Here is a 24,903-nt window from a genome sequence, read left to right as displayed (position 1 = left end):
ACACATAGCTAAACATTCTCTTGGACCTTGGTTTCCTCGTTTATATCATAAAGTATCTTCCAACTAATGTTGTGTCTATGAAAAATGTTGTAGTATACCTGAGTCACACAGACGAGACCAAGAAGAAACAAAACCAAGCAGCAACCCAAAGTTATGGGAACCCTCATTTTCTTCATCAGTTTTGGAAATAAATCTTGAATCGTCGTCGTAATGGTTTCTTCGGAGACGGGAGAAAAAAAAAAGGCCATGTTACATGTCAACTCATTTGACAAAAATAAAAATGTTGCCGTCGAGTCGATTTTGGCTCATAGCAAACCTATAGGACAGGGCAGAATTGCCCCATAGGGTTTTTCGAAGGAACGCCTGGTGGATTTGAACTGCCACCTTTTGGTTAGCAGTCGTAGCTCTTAGCCACTGTGCCACCAGGGCTCCAAGGATACAAGTAGTCTCTATTTTTTTGGAAGCTTATAACTCATTTAGAGTAAATTTTGTCTGTTCATCAAATTTACAAATATATTTTGAGAATACACTCTGAACCCTGCTCCTAGCTCTTAAAAATCCATAGGGTCCTTCTTAGCAGTCACTTGTTGCTTCTGATGAAAACCAGATGCAGCTACATTTGTTTTGTTTTTTTGGTTTGGTTTTGTTTTGGTTTGTTATAGGTTTTTCATTGGTAGCAACTGTAAAGTAAGAAGCCACTGTGAGCTGAATTAGTTTAAAAGAGGGTTAAAGGTAAGGAAGAATTCAATTGGACTTTTAAATAGGGTGAATATTTGAATAAGTGGTATGGAGACGAAAGGCATTCTATCTTTAAGAAATAACTCTGCTCATGAAACAAGGAACTGGCTAAGGGTAGAAGGATGTATAAGAGAAAGGAGGATTAGAGAATATATTCGAGATTTTAGAAGGCTTTGAAAGTAAACCAGAGGAGTCTGGACTTTACCCTGTAAACAGAGAAAACTATTTAAAAAGTTTTATGTAAGAGAGTTATATCATGAAAATTGTTTCAGAATTTCTAGGCATATACCATAGGGAAAATCCTTATGTGTACATATAGCCATGTTCAAGGTAGTCATTGCAACAGTATGTATAATAAAAACAAATTGGCAATAATCCAAGTGCCCATTATTACAACAGATTGAGAATGAACTAGATTTATATATGTACATATGTATGTGTACCAACATGGACCCATATAAAAAACAACTGTCGGAATGATATGTATGCTATGATACTTCACATTTGTGTGAAATTTTAAAAACATATGTTACTTATGGATACATACGAAATGTAATACAAACATAGACTGAATAACATACACAATCCTTGGTGACAGTTGCCCTAGGAAGGAGAAAATATGAGAGGCATTAGGAAAAGAAACAAGGGACTTCAAATTCATCTGTAATAGTTTATTTCTCAAAAACAGGTCTGAAGCAAATATGATAAAATATTAATGTTTGTTCCTTTGGGGTGTCAAGTACATGGGTACTTTGTATTTTTCTGTATTGAAAATATAATTTAGGAATCTTTCAGAAAGATCATTCTGAGAGTAACAGCTAGAGGGGGCAATAAGGGTAAGAAAAGTATGTTTTCAAGTAAGAGGAAACATGAGTAAAATACAGGTGAGATATTTTAACACCAGGAGTATTACTTACCAATGGAAGCAAACTGAGAGTCGAGACCCAAAGTCAAAAGCATGAAGAAAAATAATATGGACCAAAATGGACCACCTGGGAGCTGGGCTAGAGCTTCTGGATAGGCAATGAATGCCAAATCAAAACCTAAGAGAAATACATAGTATTTTAATTTAAATTAGTAGCCAAGAAAATTTGCATATTTAGACATTTTCAAAATAAGATACTAGAAAAATTTAATTTCACTTTGGCAACCTAATCCAAGACATACATTTTCATCAACTGTATGAGTCTGGGAGCCCTGGTGCCACAGTGGTTAAGAGATTAGGCGGCTAACCAACAGGTCGATGGTACAAATCCATCTGCTGCTCTTTGGAAACGCTATGGGGCAGTTCTACTCTGTCCTGCAGGGTCGCTATGAGTCGAAATCGACTTCATGGCAATGGGTCTTTTGGTGTTTATGAGTCAGAACCGACTTGACAGCAATGGCTTTGGTCTTTAAGTTTTTTTAATTTCACTTTTTAAAATATTTGATTTGAGGGTTCCACAAGGTGATAATGTGAACATGTGACATGAATTAAGCTAGTGAGACAAACTTTGTATATGGCACGTTTCTTACATAAGAGATCGTAACTATTTTAATGGTATTGTTTAACTGCTTTCATTTGTTTAAGGATTAATGAAGAATAAGAACTATCTTAAACTCCAGAACATAAGTCAGGTCACCTTATCCTAGCCTAAAAATTATAAAAGGATTTCACTTATGGAACTTTCTAGTCTTCAACTTTCTCTCCAATGTTTACCAGAATCACTATATGCAGTGCAGTCTTAAATCAGTATATGGATACCTGCAAAATCATAGGTAAAGAAACTATAATTTGAATCTTGTTTTCCATTTGACATATGCTATACTTTCAGAGATGCTTTTCTTCATTTCAATTCTCTTACGTGATCGTTAAGCAGCTCTGGTGGCACAGTGGTTAAACGCAAGTCTGCTAACCTAAATGTTGGCAGTTCAAACCCACCAGCTGCTCTGTGGAAGAAAGATGTGGCAGTCTGCTTCTGTAAAGATTATAGCTTTGAAAAAACCTATCGGGTATTTCTACTCTATCCTATAGAGTCACTCAGAGTCAGAATTTACTTGATGGAAATATGTGATCCTTAGATTTATATGTGATCCTTAGATTTAAGTGTTTTTAAAAAGTTTCTCCAGTCTCCCAGAGAACTAGTGTAGGATTCAGGAGAATTAACTAGCTCCTTTTTTTTTTTTTAGTATAGGTTCTATCACTGTCTAATTATCTGACCTTCTGCAAGGCATACAACATTTCTGTGCATCAATTCACTCCTCTGTAAATGAGTAGCTAGACACTTGATCTCCAGGGCCCATTCTATACTCATTATACCCATGCTGTTGAGTAGACTCAAACCGCTGACCTTTTGGTTAACAGCCAAACTCTTAACCACTGAACCACCAGGGCTCTTCAGGGCTTTCTAAGTCTGATATTCTATTAAAATCCTTCAGTCTCTCTATTAAATGATACTAACTGTAAAAAAAAAAAATTTAATGAGGAATACCTGCTTAAAAGAACTAGGGTTTCCTAAGAATCCTGTGATGAATTGAATTGTGTCCCTAAAAATGTGTGTCAACTTGGCTAGGCCATGATTCCCAGTATTGTGTGATTGTCCACAATTTGTGATCTGATGTAATTTTCCTGTGTGCTGTAAGTCCTACCTGTATGATGTTACTGAGGCAGGGTTAGAGGTAGTTATGTTAATGAGGCAGGGCTCAACCTACAAGATTAGGTTGTTTCTTGAGTCATTCTCTTTTGAGATATAAAAGAGAGAAGCGAGCAGAGAGACTGGGGAAACTCAGACCACCAAGAAAGTAGTGTCAGGAGCAGAGCACATCCTTTAGACCTGCCGTCCCTGCACTGAGAAGCTCCTACACTAGGGGAAGATTGATGACAAGGACCTTCCTCCAGAGTCAACAAAGAGAGAAAGCCTTTCCCTGGAGCTAGCACTTCTGAATATGGAATTTCAGCCTCCTAGACTGTGGAGAATAAACTTCTGTTCGTCAAAGCCATTCACTTGTGGTATTTCTGTTATAGCAGCACTAGATAACTAAGACAAATCCTTAGCTAGATAATTAATCATCCCCAGCTAATGAAGTTTTTTTAATGAAGTTAGGAAGTTCGTTAATCAGATTCCTTTAAAGCAGGACACAGCTCTGTACACTCAAAGACACTTGGATTTCAATCTATACAATATTAATGTGTTTTAAAAAATTCAGACCCAAGACTATAACTGTAGTGTAATTATTATTGTGCATAGGGTAAATTATATATATATATGAACATATGAATATAAAGTGCTTAGCATGATGCCTGATATTTATAATAGTGTAATAAGTGATTCATATAAAGGACAAAACAAAAATCTGGAAAGAAGCTGTGTCCTCTTAAACAATTGTTCCCTAATATAGTTTTGTCTTCCCAGATTGTAAAAAAATTATTACATTATTAAAACAAATAAATTATATAAGATGGAAAGAGAAAGAAAAGGCATACCCTAAATCCTGATTGGCTTAAGTAGATTTCTATGAATCATATTAGAGTTTCATAAGTGAGGTGCATTGAATTAACCCAAGTTGATAAAATGCAGCGTTACATACCTTCCTTTACAACTTGCGAGACTTCCTTTCCAGATATATGAGCCATGTGTCCCAATATAGAAAAAATAGCAAATCCAGCAAACACACTAGTGAGGCAGTTTGTCAAACAAACTACAATAGCATCAGAGTAGCAGTTGTTATTGAACTTATTGTAAGATGATAGAGCAACTAAGCCACCCCAAGCCACAGAAAGGGAGTAAAATATTTGAGTGGCAGCATCTTTCCAAACCTATAAGAGAAAATAATTCAACATTTACTTTAAAAGTATATACTTTTAATTTTTCATTTGTATTAAATATTTCATATATATACAAATTATGAATATATATCATAAATTATAATGAAATGAATACTCAAATTACTCACTACTCAACTTTCAAAGCCTCCATATGCCCTTTCCTGATCATATCACCTTCCTATCCTCTAGTGGTAACTGCTATCCTGACTTCTGTTTATCATTCCCTAGTTTTTCTTTATATTTTGCTACATAAATATGCAAAGCGCAACAGTATAGCATTTAAACTTATAGAAATGGTATCTTAGTACATATAATCTTATCTAACTTGTCCCTTTCATTCAGTATTGTGTGTGAGATTTATCCATTATCAGGTAGAGCCATATGAAATTTCCATTTTTGTAAGTCAAAAACGAAAGAATGTAGGCAAATTTATATGGCTCAGTTAAGTATATATAATTTTTTTAGTCATTTTTTCACTGTTGTACTATCCCACTGTGTATATCACAATTTATCCTTTCTTCTGTTAATGGACATTTAGGTTGAACACAATATTTTGCTATTACAATGTATTTGTGAACATTCTTGTGCATGTCTCCTCCTACCTAGCTATGGAACTGTGGTGTCGTAGAGTATATGCATCCTCTTATTTTACTAAATGTGGCTAAATTGTTCTCCCACTTTGTAGTCCCACCAGCTGGGTATGCGAGTTCCCATTACTCCACATCCTTGACAAATTTGGTCAGAATTTTTAATGTGGTCCAATCTAAGTGGCTGTGAAATTAGTTTTAATTTTGATTGCCCTAATTATTTATAAGGTTTAACATCTTTTCGTGTGTTTGTTTGTTCGTTTGTTTGTTTTTCTGTTAAATCCCTGGACATATCTTTTGCAAATTTTTCTTTTGAGTTATTTGTCTTTTTCTAATTGATTTCTAGAAATTCTTCATACAATTTGGATACCAATTCTTTGTCTATTAAACATATCAAAGTTTTTTTCTCCCAATTTGTGGCTTATTTTTTCACTTCCTTGCATTGTCCTTTGGTGAACAGAGAATTTGTATTGTTTCTTATTATAATCTAGCTGTATTCATCTTTGCTTTTATGTATTGTCCTTGATCTCTCTTAATTAAAATCCTTAGCTGAAAATCATAAAAGTGCTATCCTATATTTTCTTCTAAAAGATTTAAAGTTTTTATTTATATTATTACGTTTTGAATTCACCTGAAATTGATAATATGCATATGAAGACGTGGAAATCCCATTTCATTTTTTTTTTCTAAATGGAATATCAGTTGTCCAAGGACCATTTACCGGATAGACTGTCTTTTCCCCACTGATCTCCACCGTAACCTCTGCCACATATCAAGTCCCACATGTTATGAATATTTCTCTGAGATTACTATCTTGTTACACAGGTCTATATATCTATACCTATTCTGATACCATTTTAATTACTCCAGCATTATAATATTGTTTTATGTCTGGTAGAACGAGTCCTCCTCACTTCTTCAGAAATGCCTTGGCTTTTTGGTCTTTTTCTCTTCCGTATACATTTTAGAATTAGTTTTCAAGTTCCACAGAAAACCATATTGGGACAATTTTTGGAAATCTATTGGCTCTAATCAATTTAGGGACAATAAAAGAATTTTAACTCTTAATGAGACTTGAAGAACGATGATACATTTAGATGCCCCTTAGATCACCGAGTTCCCTCATTCCATGTTTTGGTTAGGGTCTCTCATGTAGCTGGCCTCATCTCTTTAGGAAGTCCTCCACACTCTTCATCTAATCCTTCCCCTTTAATATTCTCCCTTTTACAATTTACCTTTCCTATGTCTTTGCTAAAGGACGATAATTAATCTCAGAAACCAATCCACATTAATCCATTACCCCCAAATCATAAATCCAATCGTGCAGATGTCAAATAATTGGACTGGCATATATTTCAGCAAATGTGTCTTTTTAATCCATTTTAAAACAGGACCAGTCAGTGAAAGGCAATATGGTTATTAAGAGTTCTGGCTCTGGAATCATAAAGAATAAATTTTATATCTAATACCTCTCACTCTCTTTGACTTAAATTTATTTTAACCTCTTTCAGCCTAGTTCTTCATCTATAAAATGAAGATAATAATAATAATGTCCTAGGGATGATATGAGAATTAAATGAGGTGACACATAAAAGCACTTAGCGGTCTGTCGTTCAATGATTATTATTATTGAAAACAAACATCAATTGATAGTCACTTTCTTATATGGAAGTTGAAAATAATATTTTCCCCTTGAAAGGTATATAATCTATTTCCAATTTCGATAGAAACAAATTCATTAGGGAGTAAAATAAATGTTATTATATCTTCGGATCATAGCTTGATGTTAGGTTATCATCATCCTATAATTGCTTTATAATGGCAGCAAGCCAATATGACGCCAGTTGGATAGATAGAGAGAGATCAAAGTTATTTAACTCAAATATAACAAAAGCATATTTAAAAAGCAAGGCTCTTCAATCTCACTCCTAGGAATATACCTGAGAGAAAGAAGAACCATCACAGGAAGAGACATATGCACACCCATGTTCATTGCAGCACTATTCACAATAGCAAAAAAAGATGGAAACAGCCTAAATGCCCATCGACAAATGAATGGATAAACATATTATGGCACATACATACACACAATGGAATACTACACAACGATAAAGAACAGTGATGGATCCTTGAAACATCTCACAACATGGATGAATCCGGACGGCATTATGCTGAGTGAGATAAGTCAGTCACAAAAGGACATATATTGTATGAGACCACTATTATTAGAACTCAAGAAATGTTTAAACACAGAAAAAAGCATTCTTTGATGGTTACAAGGGTGGGGAGGGAAAGGGTGGGGAAATCACTAACTAGATAGTAGACAGGGATCTACTTTGGTGAAGGGAAGGACAAGACACAATACAGAGGAAGTCAGCACAACTGGACCAAAGCAAAAGCAAAGAAGTTTCCTGGACACATCCAAACACTTTGAGGGACAGAGTAGCTGGGGCTGGGACCTGGGGACCATAGTTTTGGGGGACATCTAGGTCAATTGGCATAACACAGTTTATAAAGAACATGTTCTACATCCCACTTTGGTGAGTGGCGTCTGGGGTCTTAAAAGCTTGTGACTGACCATCTAAGATACATCGGTTGGTCCTATTCTACTCGGAGCAACGGAAAATGAAGAAAACCAAAGACACAAGAAAAATACTAGCCCAAAGGACTAAAGGATCACATGAACCAGAGACTCTACCAACCTGAGACCAGAAGAACTTGATGGTGCCTGACTACCACCAATGACCACCCTGACAGGGAACACAACAGAAAGCCCCAGACAGAGCAGGAGAAAAATGTACAACAGAACTCAAATTCATATTAAAAAAAAAAAAAAAACAGACTGAATGGTCTGACAGAGACTGGAGGAACTCCCGAAACTATGGCTGTTAACCCAGAACTGAAAACATTCCTGAAGCCCACTCTTCAGACAAAGATTAGACAAGACTATAAAACAAAAAAAATAATACACGTGAGGAATGCGCTTCGTAGTTCAATCAGATATACAAGACCAAATGGGCATCTCCTATCCAAAAGCAGGATGAGAAGGCAGGAAGGGACAGGAACTGGTCGAATGGACACAGGTAACTCGAGGTGAAAAGGGGGAGTGTGCTGTCACATTGTGGCAGCTGCAGCTAATTAGGAAATACAAATGCAAGTTGCACTAATTTGTTATGTAAACTTGACTATATTTGATTTTTTCTGGGTCTGTTTCTTCACTGGAAAATAAAGGTGTCTGTAAAATAATTTCTGATGGCCCCTCTAGCTATAAACTTGTATGGTTCTCTGCTTTCCTAGAGATCTCAATGGAGTTCAGATATTCAAAGGAAAAAATATATACAGAGATATGATCCTATGTTTACAATATGGATTGCGAGAACTAAAACAAAAAAATCTTAAGAAAAAAGTTATCACTGCTAGAAACCCAAAGAAGGAGGAAAAAAGGAATGAGATATTATGTGTGTTGCAGGAGGGGGAATAGATTAACTTGTATATCTCACAAGAAGCTTTCAGTTTAACTCTGATTTTTTCGAAGATAATAGAGATACAGAAACACAAACCAATATAAAATTTTCAGGATAGTTTCAAGGAAGTTTATAAAGCCCAGGTGATCTGAGGTTTGCAAAATCCACTTAGAGACAACCAAAAGGGCTTCTCAACTGTGCTCAAAGCAGGGCTTTGAAATGGCTTGAACCCGTTCAGTCATGGGCCCTGAAGCGAAACTGAACAGACCGAAATTTCTACAATTTGGGTGATCTGGAACAGTAACGGGAACAGAAAAATTATGGGTTGAAGCCCTGGAACGGGAGACTTGGAAGAGACATAGTGAGGCTTTTCAGGAGCCTGATGCCTGAGATTTGTAATACTGGCAGGACTGTGGAGAGCGACGCACATTCAAAGCGGTGAGGTCTGCTGACATCTTTGAGCGGGGGCACCGTTGTTTCCTATGGGCAAGAGATTTGGTTGCTATACAATGCATACCCTGCCCTTGTTTTCTAAAAGGAAGATTAGGTTTCTAGCTGGGCTTTGACCTGTAATTTTTCCTGTACTAGTTATCATTCCAGTTCACCAAATTTTAAAATTTCAGGTCTGTTCTGGTTTTGTTTTCTCAGCCATGACTGAATTGGGAAGAACTGGTTCGAAGCCCTGGCTCAAAGTTGTGAGGTTTTAAAAAATAATGGGCCAGCTTCATAGGGAAATGTTGCAACTATAATGATGCAGTATAATAGTAATAATTGAAATAATTGTACATTAGTTCATATTTGTGTTAGCTTACGATTTCCAATGTATATTAATTTGTTTTATCTCATTTAATAACCTAACATAGAGAAAGTGATGAATCACATTTTCCATTTTATTTGTTTCTTTTTCACCACCGAAAATGGTCTTCAGGTTGGGAAGAGATTAACCAACAAGGCTAAAAAGATGAATGAAGAAATAAACTAAGACAGCCTCTGGACAAATCAAACTGTTACTCTCCAAGCCTAAAATAATAAAATCTCCTAGTTTTAACATACTTTAGAGCTATTGTGGTTAATGACTGAGTGAAAATTATTAGGAACAAGAAAGGTAACCAAAGATAAGGGATCGACATCTCAATTTTCAAAAAGGATAAGATTATAAACTGATAAACTTGACATTGCTTACCAGAAAATTTCTACAACAAAGAATAAAATACCCAGCTTGTAAGTATTTAGAAAAGAAAACAGCAACGGTTAGAAATTAATAACACTAGTTCCACAAAGAATACCATAGCAGACTCAAAGTAATCTCTATTTTGAATAGCACTATTTGGGTAGTAGATGATACCAACAGTATTTCTTGATTTCAACATGAATACGATTACGGGGTTATAGCTGGCCAAAGCTCGATATGAGCCAAGAAAATGATGTGAGTACTAAAAAAGTGAAATCATTCTTAGGCTATACCAATAGAGTATAATTATTGTTAATGCTCTCTGCAGTCAAAATTGTAAAAGATTTTATGTACCCAGGATATACATAACCATCATCTGGAGATGGAATAAAGTTAAAAGAGGGTTACCCAAGTGATATTCATGGAACATGTTTATGTTTTTAGTACAAGTGACGGTTTTGTTTATGGAATACTTAATCCATGCCAAATTTGTGTTTTAATTTCATAATCCATTAGGCAAAATTTGATCTTACTTTTGGGATAGTAACATTTAAAGACAGTTAAAAATGTATACTAGACCACTAAACTTTCAACTAACAATCTTTAAAGCTACTATTAATTGTATCCAGTAAATCACACCAACCTAGTCATCAATTTGGAAGTTTTATGCATGAGATATTCTTATCCATATTAATAAGCCCAAAATACTTTTGGTCAAATTGAAGCAGTTACACGAATGACAGTTTTCAAATCTATTGCTAAAAAATGATTATCTCACTTCCAATAAGAGAGCATGAGTGCCATGTTAAAGAGCTAAATTAGACATCCTTGTTGACAAAAACACCAATAAAATTAACTGGGTATTGTTTGCAGGCTACTACATACTACTATGGCACACTTATATGCAACCAGAGATTTTTGATACTTGTTTAGTATTTTCCTCTTCGCATAATTTTAGGTCCAAATTCAGTCTCTTACCTCAGCTTCCCTAAGTTTTGTAAAATTTGACTGCGATCCAATGTAGTATGAAATGCCTTTGCCTGCACCCTCCAGAGTTGCCCCTCTTATTAGCAGGATGAGTAGGACAACGTAGGGAAAAAGAGCTGTAAAATATACCACCTACCAAGGAAAACAAGAGTTATAGGTTATTTTTAAACCATGGTATATAATTGCATACAAATAAAGTTATTAGCCAGTTGAGATTAGTGAACTAAAAGTAATGGAGATTTCATATGGTTATCAATAAGTCTGATGACACCAATACCAAAATTTGCATAATTTTCTTTCTGTACTCACACCCTCAAATGATACATTGTCAAAAACATCCTGATCTATGAAGTAATATTCTCCAGGTTCATGCTGTAAATAAACAACACATCAACAGTGATAACCTGGAACCTAGATGGAGCGCTTTCCTAAATATATCCTTACTAATGTTTTAATGTCCCAGAGGACTGAATCTCTCCTCTCTGTAAGTTACTGTATTGAGGTAGGAATGAAAATTATTTTCAACCCTGCACTGGTTAGTACATACTCAATCCCCAAAGGGAAGAAAAGTAATTCCCTAGTATATACCCAAATCCCATGAAAGCTCTTTAAAGTGACTACTGGACACTTCCTACCGCTATCCTTAAAGCTATTGTTGAGTCTGATAGCACAGCATCCAAGTACTCTGCTTGGGTCCAAATAAAGCATGGTCCCAGTTGAGTAGACTGTCTTTGAGGCTGATTTTTTCATGAATATGGATGGTTTCTTTGATCCATAGATGTCCTGTGTCTGATAATATACCCAAGGAGATGATTTAAGCAAGTCATTCAGCAACCAATAAAAATTAATTGGCCGGGTAAATGGCCTTTAATTGACTCTTTCAATATTAATGTCAAAAAGGAACAAAGAGTTTCAAAAAAAAAAAAAGTGCAATTGAGAAATTATTTTGGAAATTTTCCACTGGGTTTGTGGTGTTCACAGTGTTTTCTTGATCTAGCAACACTTCTCATTACAACTCACCATTAACTGAATGTGCCAGAAAATATACTAGGAATACAAAAATACTATCCACAGTTATTCCTGCCCCCCACATTTAAGGAAATTTTCAGTCTAGTTATTACAAACACATAAACATTCACTTTTCTAGGTAATGTGCACCTGCTCACAGAGAAAATTGCATGGTGTTCTCTTAAATTGACAGCATGCTCTCAGAAAATTTAGAAAATAAAATGGAGTGGGAAAATATAACAGAATGGTTTGCAAAAAGGCCCTGTTCTCTGGGAGAGAAGGTTCTCAGTCGACTTTAGCAAAGTTTAACTTAAGGTAGTCCTGACACTATTACCCCTATATATAAAGGATCTTGACTTTCCAACCTACCCATTGCAATGTATAATTCAATACAAGATGTTTATTTATATAGTGGGAAAGAAGTATTTAAAATATGCCCTCCTCAAGCCTCAGAATGCTGTATCAGCTAGAAAGGTCCAAGTTTCAGTGACTGCATAATTCTAGCACTAGTTTTTGTTTGTTTTGCTTTGTTTTTAACAATAGAAGTCATCATAAATATTTACTTAGAGCTAGACTGTCTACTTAGAATTAACAGAAAGTTTTTCATACATTTGAATGTTCCCATTATTGACAAAAACATGCATATGATACTGCTTAGCATTGAAATACAATGAAGTTTTCCAAATTACCTTGCCAGAAGACTTGATCCCTTTAAATAGTGCTGCTCCAACTATGAGCCAAGCCAGAAGAAGACAAAGTGCTAAATACCACACAATTACTCCAGTCTCTTCCAATCCACTTGACCGTTGGAGCGCCACTTTACTGAAAACACATAAGACTTTTGATGAATACAGAATCTCTTGTCTTAAAAAAACATTGAAATTCACGTGATTGAATATTGTAATATCTTTCATCCAAGAGTACACTTCATGAGTTTTACATCTTATTAATATATCAATTAAAAGTTCTGTGAGCCTCTTATTGATACTATTTTACGGAGCAGCAAAAAGAGTTCATTGAATAGTCAGGCTCTGAACTTCAGGGTTAACTGCAGCAATATAAAGCTCCAAACCCGAGAACAAAAGATCTATTGATACCTAAAACTAAGATTTTTTTCTAATATTTCAAAGCCCTTTATGTGAAGAAACTAACCTTACATCAGTTTACTTCATTTTACTCATTGTAACATTTTTAGTAGAAGATAAATTATATTAAATATTTTGCATATTCATCACATTTCTAGATATCATCAAATCCAAATGGTTCCATTATTTATGCCTTTTTCCAAGGCTTTCTGTAGAACTCCACCATTTTCACGAGGGACATACAAAAATCTAGGGTCTGAATTCTGAACTTGATGTTTGGGAACATTTCAAGACACGGACTTTGAAAGGGTCACAAAGGGCATTAACATGTGAGTGAGGAAGAGCTAACTTCAGTAGGAGAGTGAAGAAAGTTGGATAAGGCTAAAAATAGGTATATGGGTTGGCATGAGTTGGAATCCACTACAGGACAACTAAGAACAACTACATAGGGTAAAAAAAAAAAGACAGGTCATGTTAAATTGATAAAAGTAAGCATAAGCCAAAATATCTAGTCTTACCATATAAGGTCGGCAGTTCAAATCCACCAGGTGCTCCTTGGAAACTCTATGGGGCAGTTCTACTCTGCCCCATAGGGTTGCTGAGTCCAAACTGAGTCGAGGGCAACGGGTTTTACCATATAATGGCATTCGTAAGCAAATCACATAACAGGAAATTGCAGCTTCAAATACAAATTTTGCCAAAAATACTTCTCATCATCCAACTATTTACCATTAAAATGTTCGTTATAGTCTAAAATTTGAATATTTTTTCTTCAAAGTAGTGCCACAACTTATATCACTAGTAATCACTAAATAAATCATTACTGACAGCCTTGTGTCCATTTAATAACTAATTTATCAGTGACAAATTGTTGACTATGAGCTGATTTTTTTAGGAACCCTGGTGATGCAATGGTTAAGTGCTCAGCTGGTAACCGAAAGGTCAGCAGTTTTAACCCACTAGACTCTCCGAAGCAGAAAAAAACCTAGTGATCTGCTCCCATAAAGATTCAAAAAAACAAACTGAACCCATTGCCTTCGAGTCGATTCTGGCCCATAGTGACCCTATAGGTCAGAGTAGAACTGCCCCATAGAGTTTCCAAGGAGTGCCTGGTGGATTCGAACTGCCCACCTTTCAGTTAGCAGACATAGCTCTTAACCACTACGCCACCAGGGTTTCCGCATAAAGATTACAGCCTAGAATTGCCCCCATGGGGCAATTCTACTATGTCACTTGAGGTCTGTATGAGTCAGAATCGACTGGATCGGACCCAAAAACAACTCCTCTCCAACTCATCCAGGATTGGTAAGCATTTGAGTTAAGTGAAGTGTAATCTACCCAGATCCCCCTTTTTTCCTATTTAAGAAAGGGGCTGATCAACATTTTGTTGCTGTTTATAAAAATTTGTTAATAGCATCTGCTTAAGAAGTAGATCATCTAGTGCACTTACTTCCAATATTGTTCGCTGGGAAGCTGCCCTGGCCTGTAAACTTGGCTGCCATTGATGCAGGTCAAATTGTTGGTGTCTACCCAGCTTTTATTCGCTTGGATGATCTCACTTGTAGTTAGGCTCACATTACAGAGAATTACTAAAAAACGATTTTAAAAAATACACATAAACACAGACACGTATTTAGTTTTAGAAAAGTACTTTCCTGGAAAAAAAAAACATTTAATGGTAAATTATTTAAATTACTCTATAAATTCTTCCTTGGTGACAGTGGGGTATAAATCTCACAAATGGAGGAAGTCATGTATATTTAACATCTTAAATCTTCTCTACTACTAAGCTGAGGATGAGTATGAAAATATCTGCCCTTTTAAATTGTGATTATGTTTATAGTAATAACAGGTATAGAATAACAGTTGTTTTAGTTGGGATTTAGTACTCTAAGTAACTTTTAGTGTATGAATTTATGTAACCTATGTAGGTGATGTGACATCTTTAAATTCCTAAGATGTGGTAAATCTTTATAAATTTATTCTCTTAATGTGCACAGGTAGGAGCCCTGGTGGCTCAGCCAGAATGCTCCTTAGAAGCAAGTATGAGGAGAGTACGTCTCACATACTTCGGACATGTTATCAGGAGGGATCGGTCCCTGGAGAAGGACATCACGCTTGGTAAAGTAGAGGGTCAGCAAAAAAAAGAGGAAGACCTTCGATGAGATGGATTAACACAGTGACTGCAACAATGGGCTCAAGCAGAACAATGATTGTGAGGATGGTGCAGGACAGGGCAGTGTTTCATTCTGTTGTACATAGGGTCACTATGAGTTGGAACCGACTCAACGGCACCAAACAAGAACATGCACAGGCAATCCCTGTGTTAATAGTCCACATTATTGATGCCACATTACCCCAAAGGTTAGCAACATATTACATAGAAAACACTTACTGTCTCCTGAGACACACTGCTACTATTATAGTAGCACCTTTCTCTCTTTTTCACTGTCTCATTTTCTTTTCTCTCCAGCCCATCCCATGCCTTGGGCCTACAGTTAGTACTCTTAGGCAAGCCTTAGCCTTGCAGGCTGCCCTCAGATTAACATACTGCATTAATCAACTTTCAGGTTATACATGTCTTATTCTGCTTCCCCCAGTGCCCACTTAAAATTGCACTTTAATTGGTTAGAGGATTTAACCCTTTAGGTTTATATAGAAAATATAAAAGGATGATGCAGATTTTATAACATTTAAGAAACAAATGTTTTTACCTATAGGTGATCTGCTACAGTTTTCATCTGCCCAAGAAGGAGAACAAGTCGCCCATGGTAGTTCACTTCGAAAAGAAGCAAACAGGTAGTAAAGACTATAGGCAATTATGACATTGTAATAAATGGTCACAAAAATGGATATCAAGACCATTGTAATTCCAACACCTGGAAAAGAGAACAATTAAAATAAAAAATAAACACATTTTCCTTTGTGAATTCATAAAAAGTTGCATCTCCGATTCCACAAAATCTTTGAAAAAGGACGTTTCAAATAACTGTTTGGGGGGAGGCAATACTGTCTGAGGAGCCCTGGTAGTGCAGTGGGTATGTGTTCAGCTGCTAACCGAAAGGTTGGTAGCGCGAATCCACCAGCAGGTCCTTGGAAACCCCATAGGGCAGTTCTACTCTCTCCTATAGGGTCGCTGTGAGTCAGAATCAACTGGACAACAATGGGTTTGGTTTTTTGTTTTTTTTTTTTACTTAGTTTACTTCCCAAATTTAAAATTATTTTGATGATTGCCTTTTTGAGATAGTTTTTCATTTGATTAGAAAAAGGTCCTAAGGCCAAGGCAGAAGACCGAGATTCACATAAAGAAAAAACCCATGCCCTTTACTGTTCCTTATTCTGTCTACAAACTCTTGTTAGAATGGGCGCTATTATTGGCAAAAAAAATTTAAAGCTCATATCCTATTACTTAATGACCAATACCTACATCTTCATCTACAAACCAACATTTTGATGGGTAGAAAATGAAATGTCTAATATTTTGAAAGGATAGGGTACAGTATTTTTACAAGCACACGTAAAAAAAGATTCAATAACTCTGTAATAATCTTGAATTTGAAGCTCCAAAATTTCTTTAACTCAGTAGTTTCAAAATACAGTTTAAAATACTGACTATAACTCTTATGCTTGAGACTAGCTTTTGAGGTAGCTTCTCCAATATTCCAGCACAATAGCCTATTCACCTCACTACGAATTTATTTTTGATGTCGCATTGAGGTTTTCACAAACGGTTTTCAGCAGCTAGTACATACCAAAATGATATCTAATCTTCAGACAGAGAGGCAGTTTGATGTTTAATCACAATCAAGGCTTTTTTTTTTTTTTTAACTTCACCAGTGCCCTATTCCATTAGGAGCATTTAAGGAAAAATAGTGACCTGCCCTTCAGTTTTTCTGAATCAGGCAATGTGAAAGATATGCCAAAACAGTAAGACAATGACTGCGTATGAAGTAGAAGAAAGCTAGAGCCATGGAGTTCACGCACAGCAGGGCGATGTGCATGGGAATTTGAAAGGATAAAATAGAAAAATAATGACCCCCTTACAACCCTCTCTAATGTCCTCTATAACCACCCCCGAGACATATCTGCAGCTAGATAAGCAGAAATAAAAATACAAATTTGATTTTTAAATTCTACAGTGGCAAACTATAGAGGAAAGCAACAACAATGCATGCTTCTTTGCCTTAGCCCATCAAAATTTTAAATGCTTTTTCTTCTTCCACATAGTGAGGTCCTCACAAAGTAAACCAATGAGAAACAGACAACAAGGAAAATACTTTTAAACCAACCTTGAAACATTGGAAGAATCCTCCAAACTGAAACTGGACCTAAGCTAGCAAACTGTCCCAGGGAACACTCTAAGAAGAACAAGGGTAAACCAGCCAATCCTAGCATAATCGCATAAGGTATTAAGAAGGCACCTAGAAAAGAAAAAGAAAAAAAGCACAATTAACATCTCAAAATCTTGATGGCACTTTGACAAGCACCAGAATATTTTTAAAGCATACCGATGTAGTAGAGCCAGAGAGTGCTGGTTTTGGATCCCAAATTTACTACTCTCTGTGATAAAGTAGCTGATTCTCTAAACCTTGGATTCCTCCTCTATAAAATGAGGATGTTAATGAAGTTGGCGTGAGTATTATAAATAATAGCCTATATAAAGTAATCTAGAGAAGGCTTTGGAGTCAGATGGAATTAAATTAAAACTCTGCCTCCACCACTTACCAGTTATGTGACCTGGGGCAATTTACTTAACCTCCAATAGAAGAACAATACTAACCAGTTTGTGGTGAGGGTTCAGTTACATAGCCTACCTGAAACACTTAGCAAAATGGCTAGCACATAGTATAATATTCAATGCTGATTTCCCTCCTTGGTCTTTAAAAACAAATGGTCTACTTTTAAGACATAGGATTCAACTGCAAAACTTGGTTCATAGCAGCAGTTATTGCCACTAAGCTTGTTATTCCTCAAATAATTACAAATGTATTAGTTCAATGTTAATAAGAATTGTATTGGTTTTGTTAGAAGAACCTGAATTGTGTGTGTGTGTGTGTGTGTGTGTGTGTGTGTGTGTGCTTCAGGTGAAAGTTTACAGCTCAAGTTAATTTCTCATACAAAAATTTATACACATACTGTTAAGTGACATTAGTTGCAATCCCTACAATGTGACCACATACTCCTGCTTTCCACCCTAGTTTTCTTGTGTCCATTCAACCAGTTCCTGTCCCTTTCTGCCTTCTCATCCTGCCTCCAGACAGGAGCTGCCCATTTGGTCTGGTGTATCCGACTGAACTACGAAGCACACTCTTTACATGTATTATTTTTTATTTTATAGTCCAGTCTAATCTTTGTCTGAAGAGTGGGCTGCAGGAATGGTTTTAGTTCTGGGTTAACAGAGCATCTGGGAGCCATAGTTTCGAGGGTTCCTCCAGTCTCTGTCAGACCATTAAGTCTGGTCTTTTTACCTTAATTTGAGTTCTGCTCCACACTTTTCTCCTGCTCTGTCTGGGAAGAACCTGAAGTTTTAAGATGTATTCATATTTAACTCTCAATTTCATAGGGACTTATTCTCCCACATTTAGATTATAGAGACCTCTTCTTTTTATATTTATTTTTTTCCTGCCCATGTTTGGGGCACAACATTGCTCATTAGAACCTTTACCAGATTGTAGGTAGGAGCAGGGACAGAATATTAAACTTATTGTATCATATACTCTAGAAGTCTTGGCAAAAGATTTAACAAGAAAATGTGGGGATCAGTGGGTAAAAATGGACTTTTGGATTATGTAAATTCCATTTATCCATGTTGCATTTTTCCTCTTGTGCACTCAGCTGCTAACCAAAAGGTTGGCAGTTCAAACCTACCCAGCTGCTCTGTGAGAAAAAGACCTGGAGATCTCCTTCTATAAAGATTAAAAAACCAAAACCAAGCCCAGTGTCATCAAGTCAACTCCAACCCATAGTGACCCCATGTGACAGAATAGAATTGTTCCATAGGGTTTCCAAGGCTGTTGTCTTTACAGAAGCAGACTGCCACATCTTTCCCCTGCAGAGTAGCTGGTGGGTTCAAACCACTGACCTTTTGGTTAGCAGCTGAGTGCTTAACTGCTGCTCCAGAAAAGCTCATTTCTGTAAAGATTACAGCCAAGTAAACTCTATGGGGCAGTTCTACTCCACGATATGGGGTCACCACGGGTCAGAGTTGACTGAACAGCACCCAACAACCATGATAACATTTTTCATACTATGGTACTCTAACATCATACCTAGGAATTACATTTTTTCTAACCCTCAAAGTATATTCTACTAAAAATAATGAGAACATAGTACTTGTTACATACTCATAGTTAAGTGGCTATACTTTAATGCTAATCCTGCAAGTCACTAGGCAATAGGAACAAATATGTTTGTATAGATGACGCAATGTACATACCATCATTACTATGACTAATAGAAGCTGAAGTCCTATCAGTGATAAATATGAAGAAAAGCAAATACAAAATATCCCTGTTTAAATACACCAATAAGCAAACTTTCACCAGCTGATATAGACAGGAATTTTGAAAAAAAATTGAATATTCCCTTCATTGTTATACGTGCCTTTTCATCTATTATATTACCATTAATATTAACAAACAAACAAAAACCCATTGCTGTCGAGTCAATTCTGACTCATAGTGACCCGATAGGACAGAGTATAACTGAGCCATAGGGTTTTCCAAGGAGTGACTGGTGGATTTGAACTGCCGACCTTTTGGTTAGCAGCCGAGCTCTTAACCACTGTGCTACCACGGCTCCTAATAATAACAACCATAACTGATCAATTGTTAATATAACATAGAAGACACAAATTGTTAATGCTGTTGACCTAAACACTAAGGTAGTATGAAGCTTTTTTCATAAACTGTTAAAGAGAGTCTACAGACAAAATTGTTTCCAGATTTTAGCAAAAGTTTCTCAAACCTGCCATATTTTTTAACCTTATCTATATACATTTGACAAATTTGAATTTCATGTTTCTCTCCCACCCTTGTACAAAAGAGAAAGAAGCAGTTGAGAGAGCCTAGAACATCCATTACCCAAATGATGTGACCTTTAGATATTGAGAGTCAATTTGGTATATTAATTTTTAGAAGAAATGAGAAAGAAACACATACAATAAATAATACTTTTTGGCTTTGGATCTGCCCTGTATTAAAACTAGTTTAATATCTTTCCTGAAAATTTATGGTGACTACTGAGTATACTTATAATGTCAAGTCACAGGGAACTTCTACACTAAATATAAGCACACGAGTTTAGAAAGGTGTCCTAATGCTTTTCCTTACCACACTAAAAAAAAAAGGAAATACCCACCAAAAAGAATGTGACTTCTGAGTCATTTTCTAGCTAAAACATATACCAAACCCATGACTGAACAACCCAGGCTCCAGATAGGGGAATTTATGCCACCAACATTTAAAGTATTTGATAAACAGAGCTCCTTTTTTATGTCTCTGAAGTCCAATATGAATGTTTGAATGCAACCAATAAAGTAGGAATGTAAGATTAAAATATCACCACACAAAATTCTATTGTACCAAGAAAAATAATTATAGTGGCATAGTTTCACTGGTACACAGTTATGAAATATAAGGGCATGTCACCTCTACACTTCTAATAGAGCATGTAATTCCAAGTAAATAAAATATGGTGTAAGTGAAAAGTTGTTTCGACATTACTAGAGAATTGTGCAATTCATTTTTTCCCTTTGTGTGTCACATCAGAATTATTCTTTCTCCTTCTTATAACTGAGTCTACCCTAAATGATGTACAATGTAGAAACAGTATTGTTTTGCAGGAATAAAACACCTGGCTTTGAACTAACCTCTACTGCATTTTAGAAGGATCTTCCTTGTGGTCAATCCAATTTGAAATCCATGTGACTGAACAATGCAGCTTAACATGCTAAAGCTTTAACATGCTAAACCTTTAATTACTTTTTAATCAACTCCTTCCACGCTTAACTTTTCAAAATATAATTCCTTATTCTACTTAAATAAATGATTTAAGAGTTTCTTTAAAAAAAACTTTTTTCTTTGATTCAGCTATGAATTAAGCAATGTACAACTTGTGCATGAATGGATTATTATAGGAACATACATAAATGAAGAATAGTACATCATGGTTAAAGATTACATGGGCACTCAGAAGTGCTAAATATAAAACTTTGTCAAGTTTATATCTGAGGATTCTATGAAGACAAGCAGCTTCCTAACTTGAGCTAGTAGCTTAGCCTAGTAATATATGCAGTATGCTTGCTTCCTCTTCATCAATGACCTTTTCCCCATTTCACAAACCTCCCATTAGCCCAAACTATCACATATCTTTCCTCAGCTTTTAAAACACTCTCAGAGGCCATACAGCACCTCACTGAAAACCGGAAGGGAAAGAAGTTAGGGTAGGGGAAAAAATACCTCCGCCGTTGTTGTACGTCAGATATGGGAATCTCCACACATTTCCCAATCCCACTGCATATCCAACCATAGAGAGAAGATAATCCGATTTTTTGGACCAGTTACCACGGTCCTGATTCTCATCATTTTCGCCAACATGGAAATTCTCAGATGAAACTGTCACTTTCTGGAGAAGGGAAAATACCAACAACTGTCTTTCTACCATTAAATATTTCACAGAATCGTGATTTAACAAGTCCATAGAGTAAAAGGAGAGAGAGAGGGAAAAGAAGAGGAGAGGGGAGGAGAGGAATCCTGAAAACCTTAACCAAGGCGAATTCTTTCCAAAGTTCTTGGGATTACTGCTGATAGCTGCTTTTACTTTACAATATTTACCCCTTCACTTGAGAAAACTTCCAGAGGTGGATATTTTTACTTCTCCTTTAGCTGAGATCATCCAAATTTTAGTGAACAGGTTACATATTGCACCCAGCCATGACGAGGATATGAAGGAAGAGAAAGCAGGTTTCAAATACAAAAGTCTTGAAGATGAACTAGGAAAAATCAACACTCTTGAGATTTTAGTTGATCTTTGAGAGGAAGAATCAACTATAGCTTCTACTGAAAAAATAAAACTTCACAGACTCCTCTTCCTGTACGGCTGATCATTTGGGTGTTTGGAATTAAGGAAAGTTTAATTCATCTCCCTATCTTGGATCAAAATCAGTCCTTCTCTAAAAGCCGGAAAATAATATGCAGAGCCAGATCAATTCTCCTGTCCTACCAGGTGAAGTAGCTCTCTCTCTACTTGTGGGGGGAGGGGGGGCGGGGAAGAGGCTCTCTCCCAAATCTGTTAGCTTTGGGGTACAGAATGTTACTCAGGTCTGATGAGGACACGGCACCTTTCCATCTCCCTCCGGCATAGACTAAAGGCTAGTCTGGAGAGGACAGAGAACAGGATTTTGTGGGCCCACCCAAGGCAGGTGATGAGGTGCCCCTAAATCCTGTAACCGGAATAAGAGCTCTTTTCTTTTCCCTCTATTCTCTGCGGACACCTCAGACACACTTCAGGACAGGTGAACAGAGATGTAGAGAACGAAGAACAGCCACAAAAAACAAAGACTGAGAATTGCCCCCCCCCCGTAAGTTTTCCCTTCCCAGGCCCTCCACAGCTCCCGCAGCTCCCAGACCCCTACCTCCTTCCCCCTGCACTTGAAGAAGCTCGGACACTTCAACTTGTTCATGGTTCACTCACTCCCTCGGCTCGCTCCGCCTAGTCTCGCAGTCTGCCTGAGCCGGACGGGTGGCAGGTGCACACTCCCCCGTTCCTACCTGCCAGAGTGATCCGCCTTGCCCAGGGGTGGGACCATTTATGGAAGGAAGCTCTCCCCTCCCCCTCCTTGGATCTCTGTCGTGTCAATTACCGGAAGGGGCCAAAGTGAGGCTCTGGTTTTTCCCCAGGTAAGCCGGCATGTAGCAATTCCCTGCCCTGGCCCGGGGGAAAGGGCTGGGCTGCTAGAGAGCAGAGCAGCCTGAGCCGAGATGACTGACAGCCTTTGACTCAGAGCCTTGCTGGTGCCTTCGCAATCTCGCCTTTCCGGGGTTCCCTGCTTCCTCCTAAATTTGGCCTCTCAGTCTGGTCTCTGTCCTGGGGCCAAGTGCTGATCACTGGTACTGGAGTCGGGGAGGGGACAGTCAATGGGACCCGCTCTGTTCCCCACGACTGTCTTGAACAGTCCATACCCCACGTTCTCCCCTGGTTTCCTTACCAAAACGAACAACAAAAAAAATCATTCCCGTCCAGTCGATTCCGACTTATAGCGACCCTATAGGACAGAGTAGAACTGCCCCATAGGGCTTCCAGGGAGCGCCTGGTGGATTCGAACTGCTGACCTTTTGGTTAGTAGCCGAATTTCCGAAAGTCTCGCCCCTCACTAGAAAGCAATCAAGTCCCTGGAGCAAACACTGCTCCCAGAGGCAAAGCCGCTGATTTGGGCACCTTGAAAAGCAGCCAGCTGAGGTAAAATTACTCATCTGGCTCTGCCTGAAAAGAGCAACTTTGAGCCTATGTTTCAGGCTCCTCTCTCAGCCTTTGGAACAGCGTTACCTTTTACAGGGATTGCTTTGTGTAGTATTTCAAAGAAGCCAAACAAAAACAAATTATTGAGGTTTATGGGAAATTCTAACCTGAACAAAGGACTGTACTCTGTAAGAAAGATGAGGCCTAGAAAGTAAACTATGAGGAAACATTCCAGCTTGGCCAGAGAGGAAATAATTATTATAATGCTATTTACCAATATAGCACCTTTCATCAGGAAACTCAGATTTAAACTCAAACCGCCCAGGTAAGAGAAGGTGGTGGCAGTTCTATGAAACACAGGACAAATCAATGCCCACAGAGGAACCAGCAGAAAGTCAAATTCTGTACCCTATGTGCAGCTCCTTTGTTCTCCACTGACAGACAAGAATTTTCCACTTGCAGCAGAAATTTGCCCTGGGGAATCTGGGCCAGTAAGGCAGAGTAAAGTCCATGAGGGAAGTGGGAAGGTAGTAAGGAGAAAGTTCAGCAAGTTTCTAACTTTGCCTTGGACATAGCGTAGGCTAGTATGTGTGTGTAAGCAGGAGCGCGTGTCTGTTAGTATTATACCATTGACCTGTCTTAGACATAGAAACAACAACAACAAACAGCCCATTGCCACTGAGTTGATTCCAACTCATAGCGACCCTATAGGACAGAGTAGAACTGCCCCATAGGGTTCCAAGGAGTGGCTGGTGGTTTTGAACTGCTGACCTTTTGGCTAGCAGCCGAGCTCTTAACCACTGTGCCACCAGGGCTCCTAGACATAGAAAAGAGGGGCTTAGAACCCTCTTTGGAAACCCCGGTGGCATAGTGGTTAAGTGTTACGGCTGCTAAGCAAGAGGTCGGCAGCTCGAATCCGGCAGGTGCTCCTTGGAAACTCTATGGGGCAGTTCTACTCTGTCCCATAGGGTCGCTATGAGTCGGAATCGACTCGACGGCACTGGGTTTGGTTTTGGTTTTGGGTTTATAACGCTCTTTACAAAAGGATGAGCTGAAAAGTGAATCTAATAGCATTTACCAAAATATTCAAGTCTCGTAGAAATGAAAGGGACCTACCATGGGGCACTGCAAACAGATGGCAACTAGGGGAATAGAAAGAGACTAGGAATCCCAAGAATAAAAAATAAGTGACCTTAAGTATGTCTGGGGTAGGTGCAATGCCAAGGAAACAATCAGCAATTTTCCCTGTCTGTTAGAGAGAAGCTTTTCAAACCTTCGAGAGTTTAGGGCATCTGGTACATAGAATTTTAAACGGAAGGTATTTTAGAAAATGTGCTGGTTTGTGTGTTTTTGTTTGTTTGCTTGTTTTTGGTGTGTTATTCCCATTGTCACACATGGCTTTTCATGACCTGGTCCTGACCACCCTTTTAGTGTCATCTCTTGCCATTCCCTATCTCAAATTCTTAAGTGTGTGTGTCCTTTCCTATGCATGTATATACATGCTGTTTCACACCTCTGTGCCTTTGCTCACGCTATTTCTTCTTCTGGGAATTCCCACCCTCCTCTTCAAGTGGCTAACTACTACTCATCCTTTAGGACT

The 24,903-nt window shown here is 37.5% G+C and overlaps 1 protein-coding gene across 1 annotated transcript in view; it reads right to left on the bottom strand.

Annotated features, from left to right (window-relative positions):
- Positions 1–22,599, bottom strand: part of SLC6A14 (solute carrier family 6 member 14) — a 28,572-nt gene extending 5,973 nt beyond the window's left edge. The window contains exons 1-10 of the mRNA XM_003414790.3: positions 22,480–22,599; positions 21,305–21,470; positions 17,135–17,266; positions 15,560–15,724; positions 14,296–14,434; positions 12,450–12,582; positions 10,744–10,884; positions 4,306–4,534; positions 1,656–1,781; positions 99–217 (exon numbers count right to left, since the gene is read on the bottom strand). Of these exons, the coding sequence (XP_003414838.1) occupies positions 99–217; positions 1,656–1,781; positions 4,306–4,534; positions 10,744–10,884; positions 12,450–12,582; positions 14,296–14,434; positions 15,560–15,724; positions 17,135–17,266; positions 21,305–21,470; positions 22,480–22,527 (1,398 nt within the window). The 5' untranslated portion in view covers positions 22,528–22,599. The remainder of the gene's footprint in view (positions 1–98; positions 218–1,655; positions 1,782–4,305; positions 4,535–10,743; positions 10,885–12,449; positions 12,583–14,295; positions 14,435–15,559; positions 15,725–17,134; positions 17,267–21,304; positions 21,471–22,479) is intronic.
- Between the last annotated feature and the right edge of the window lie 2,304 nt (positions 22,600–24,903).

The sequence above is a fragment of the Loxodonta africana genome, chromosome X, assembly GCF_030014295.1.
Source record: "Loxodonta africana isolate mLoxAfr1 chromosome X, mLoxAfr1.hap2, whole genome shotgun sequence".
Lineage (NCBI taxonomy): Eukaryota > Metazoa > Chordata > Mammalia > Proboscidea > Elephantidae > Loxodonta > Loxodonta africana.
The sequence above is the reverse complement of the archived record's forward strand: the minus strand, read 5'-3'. Positions and strand labels throughout refer to the sequence as shown.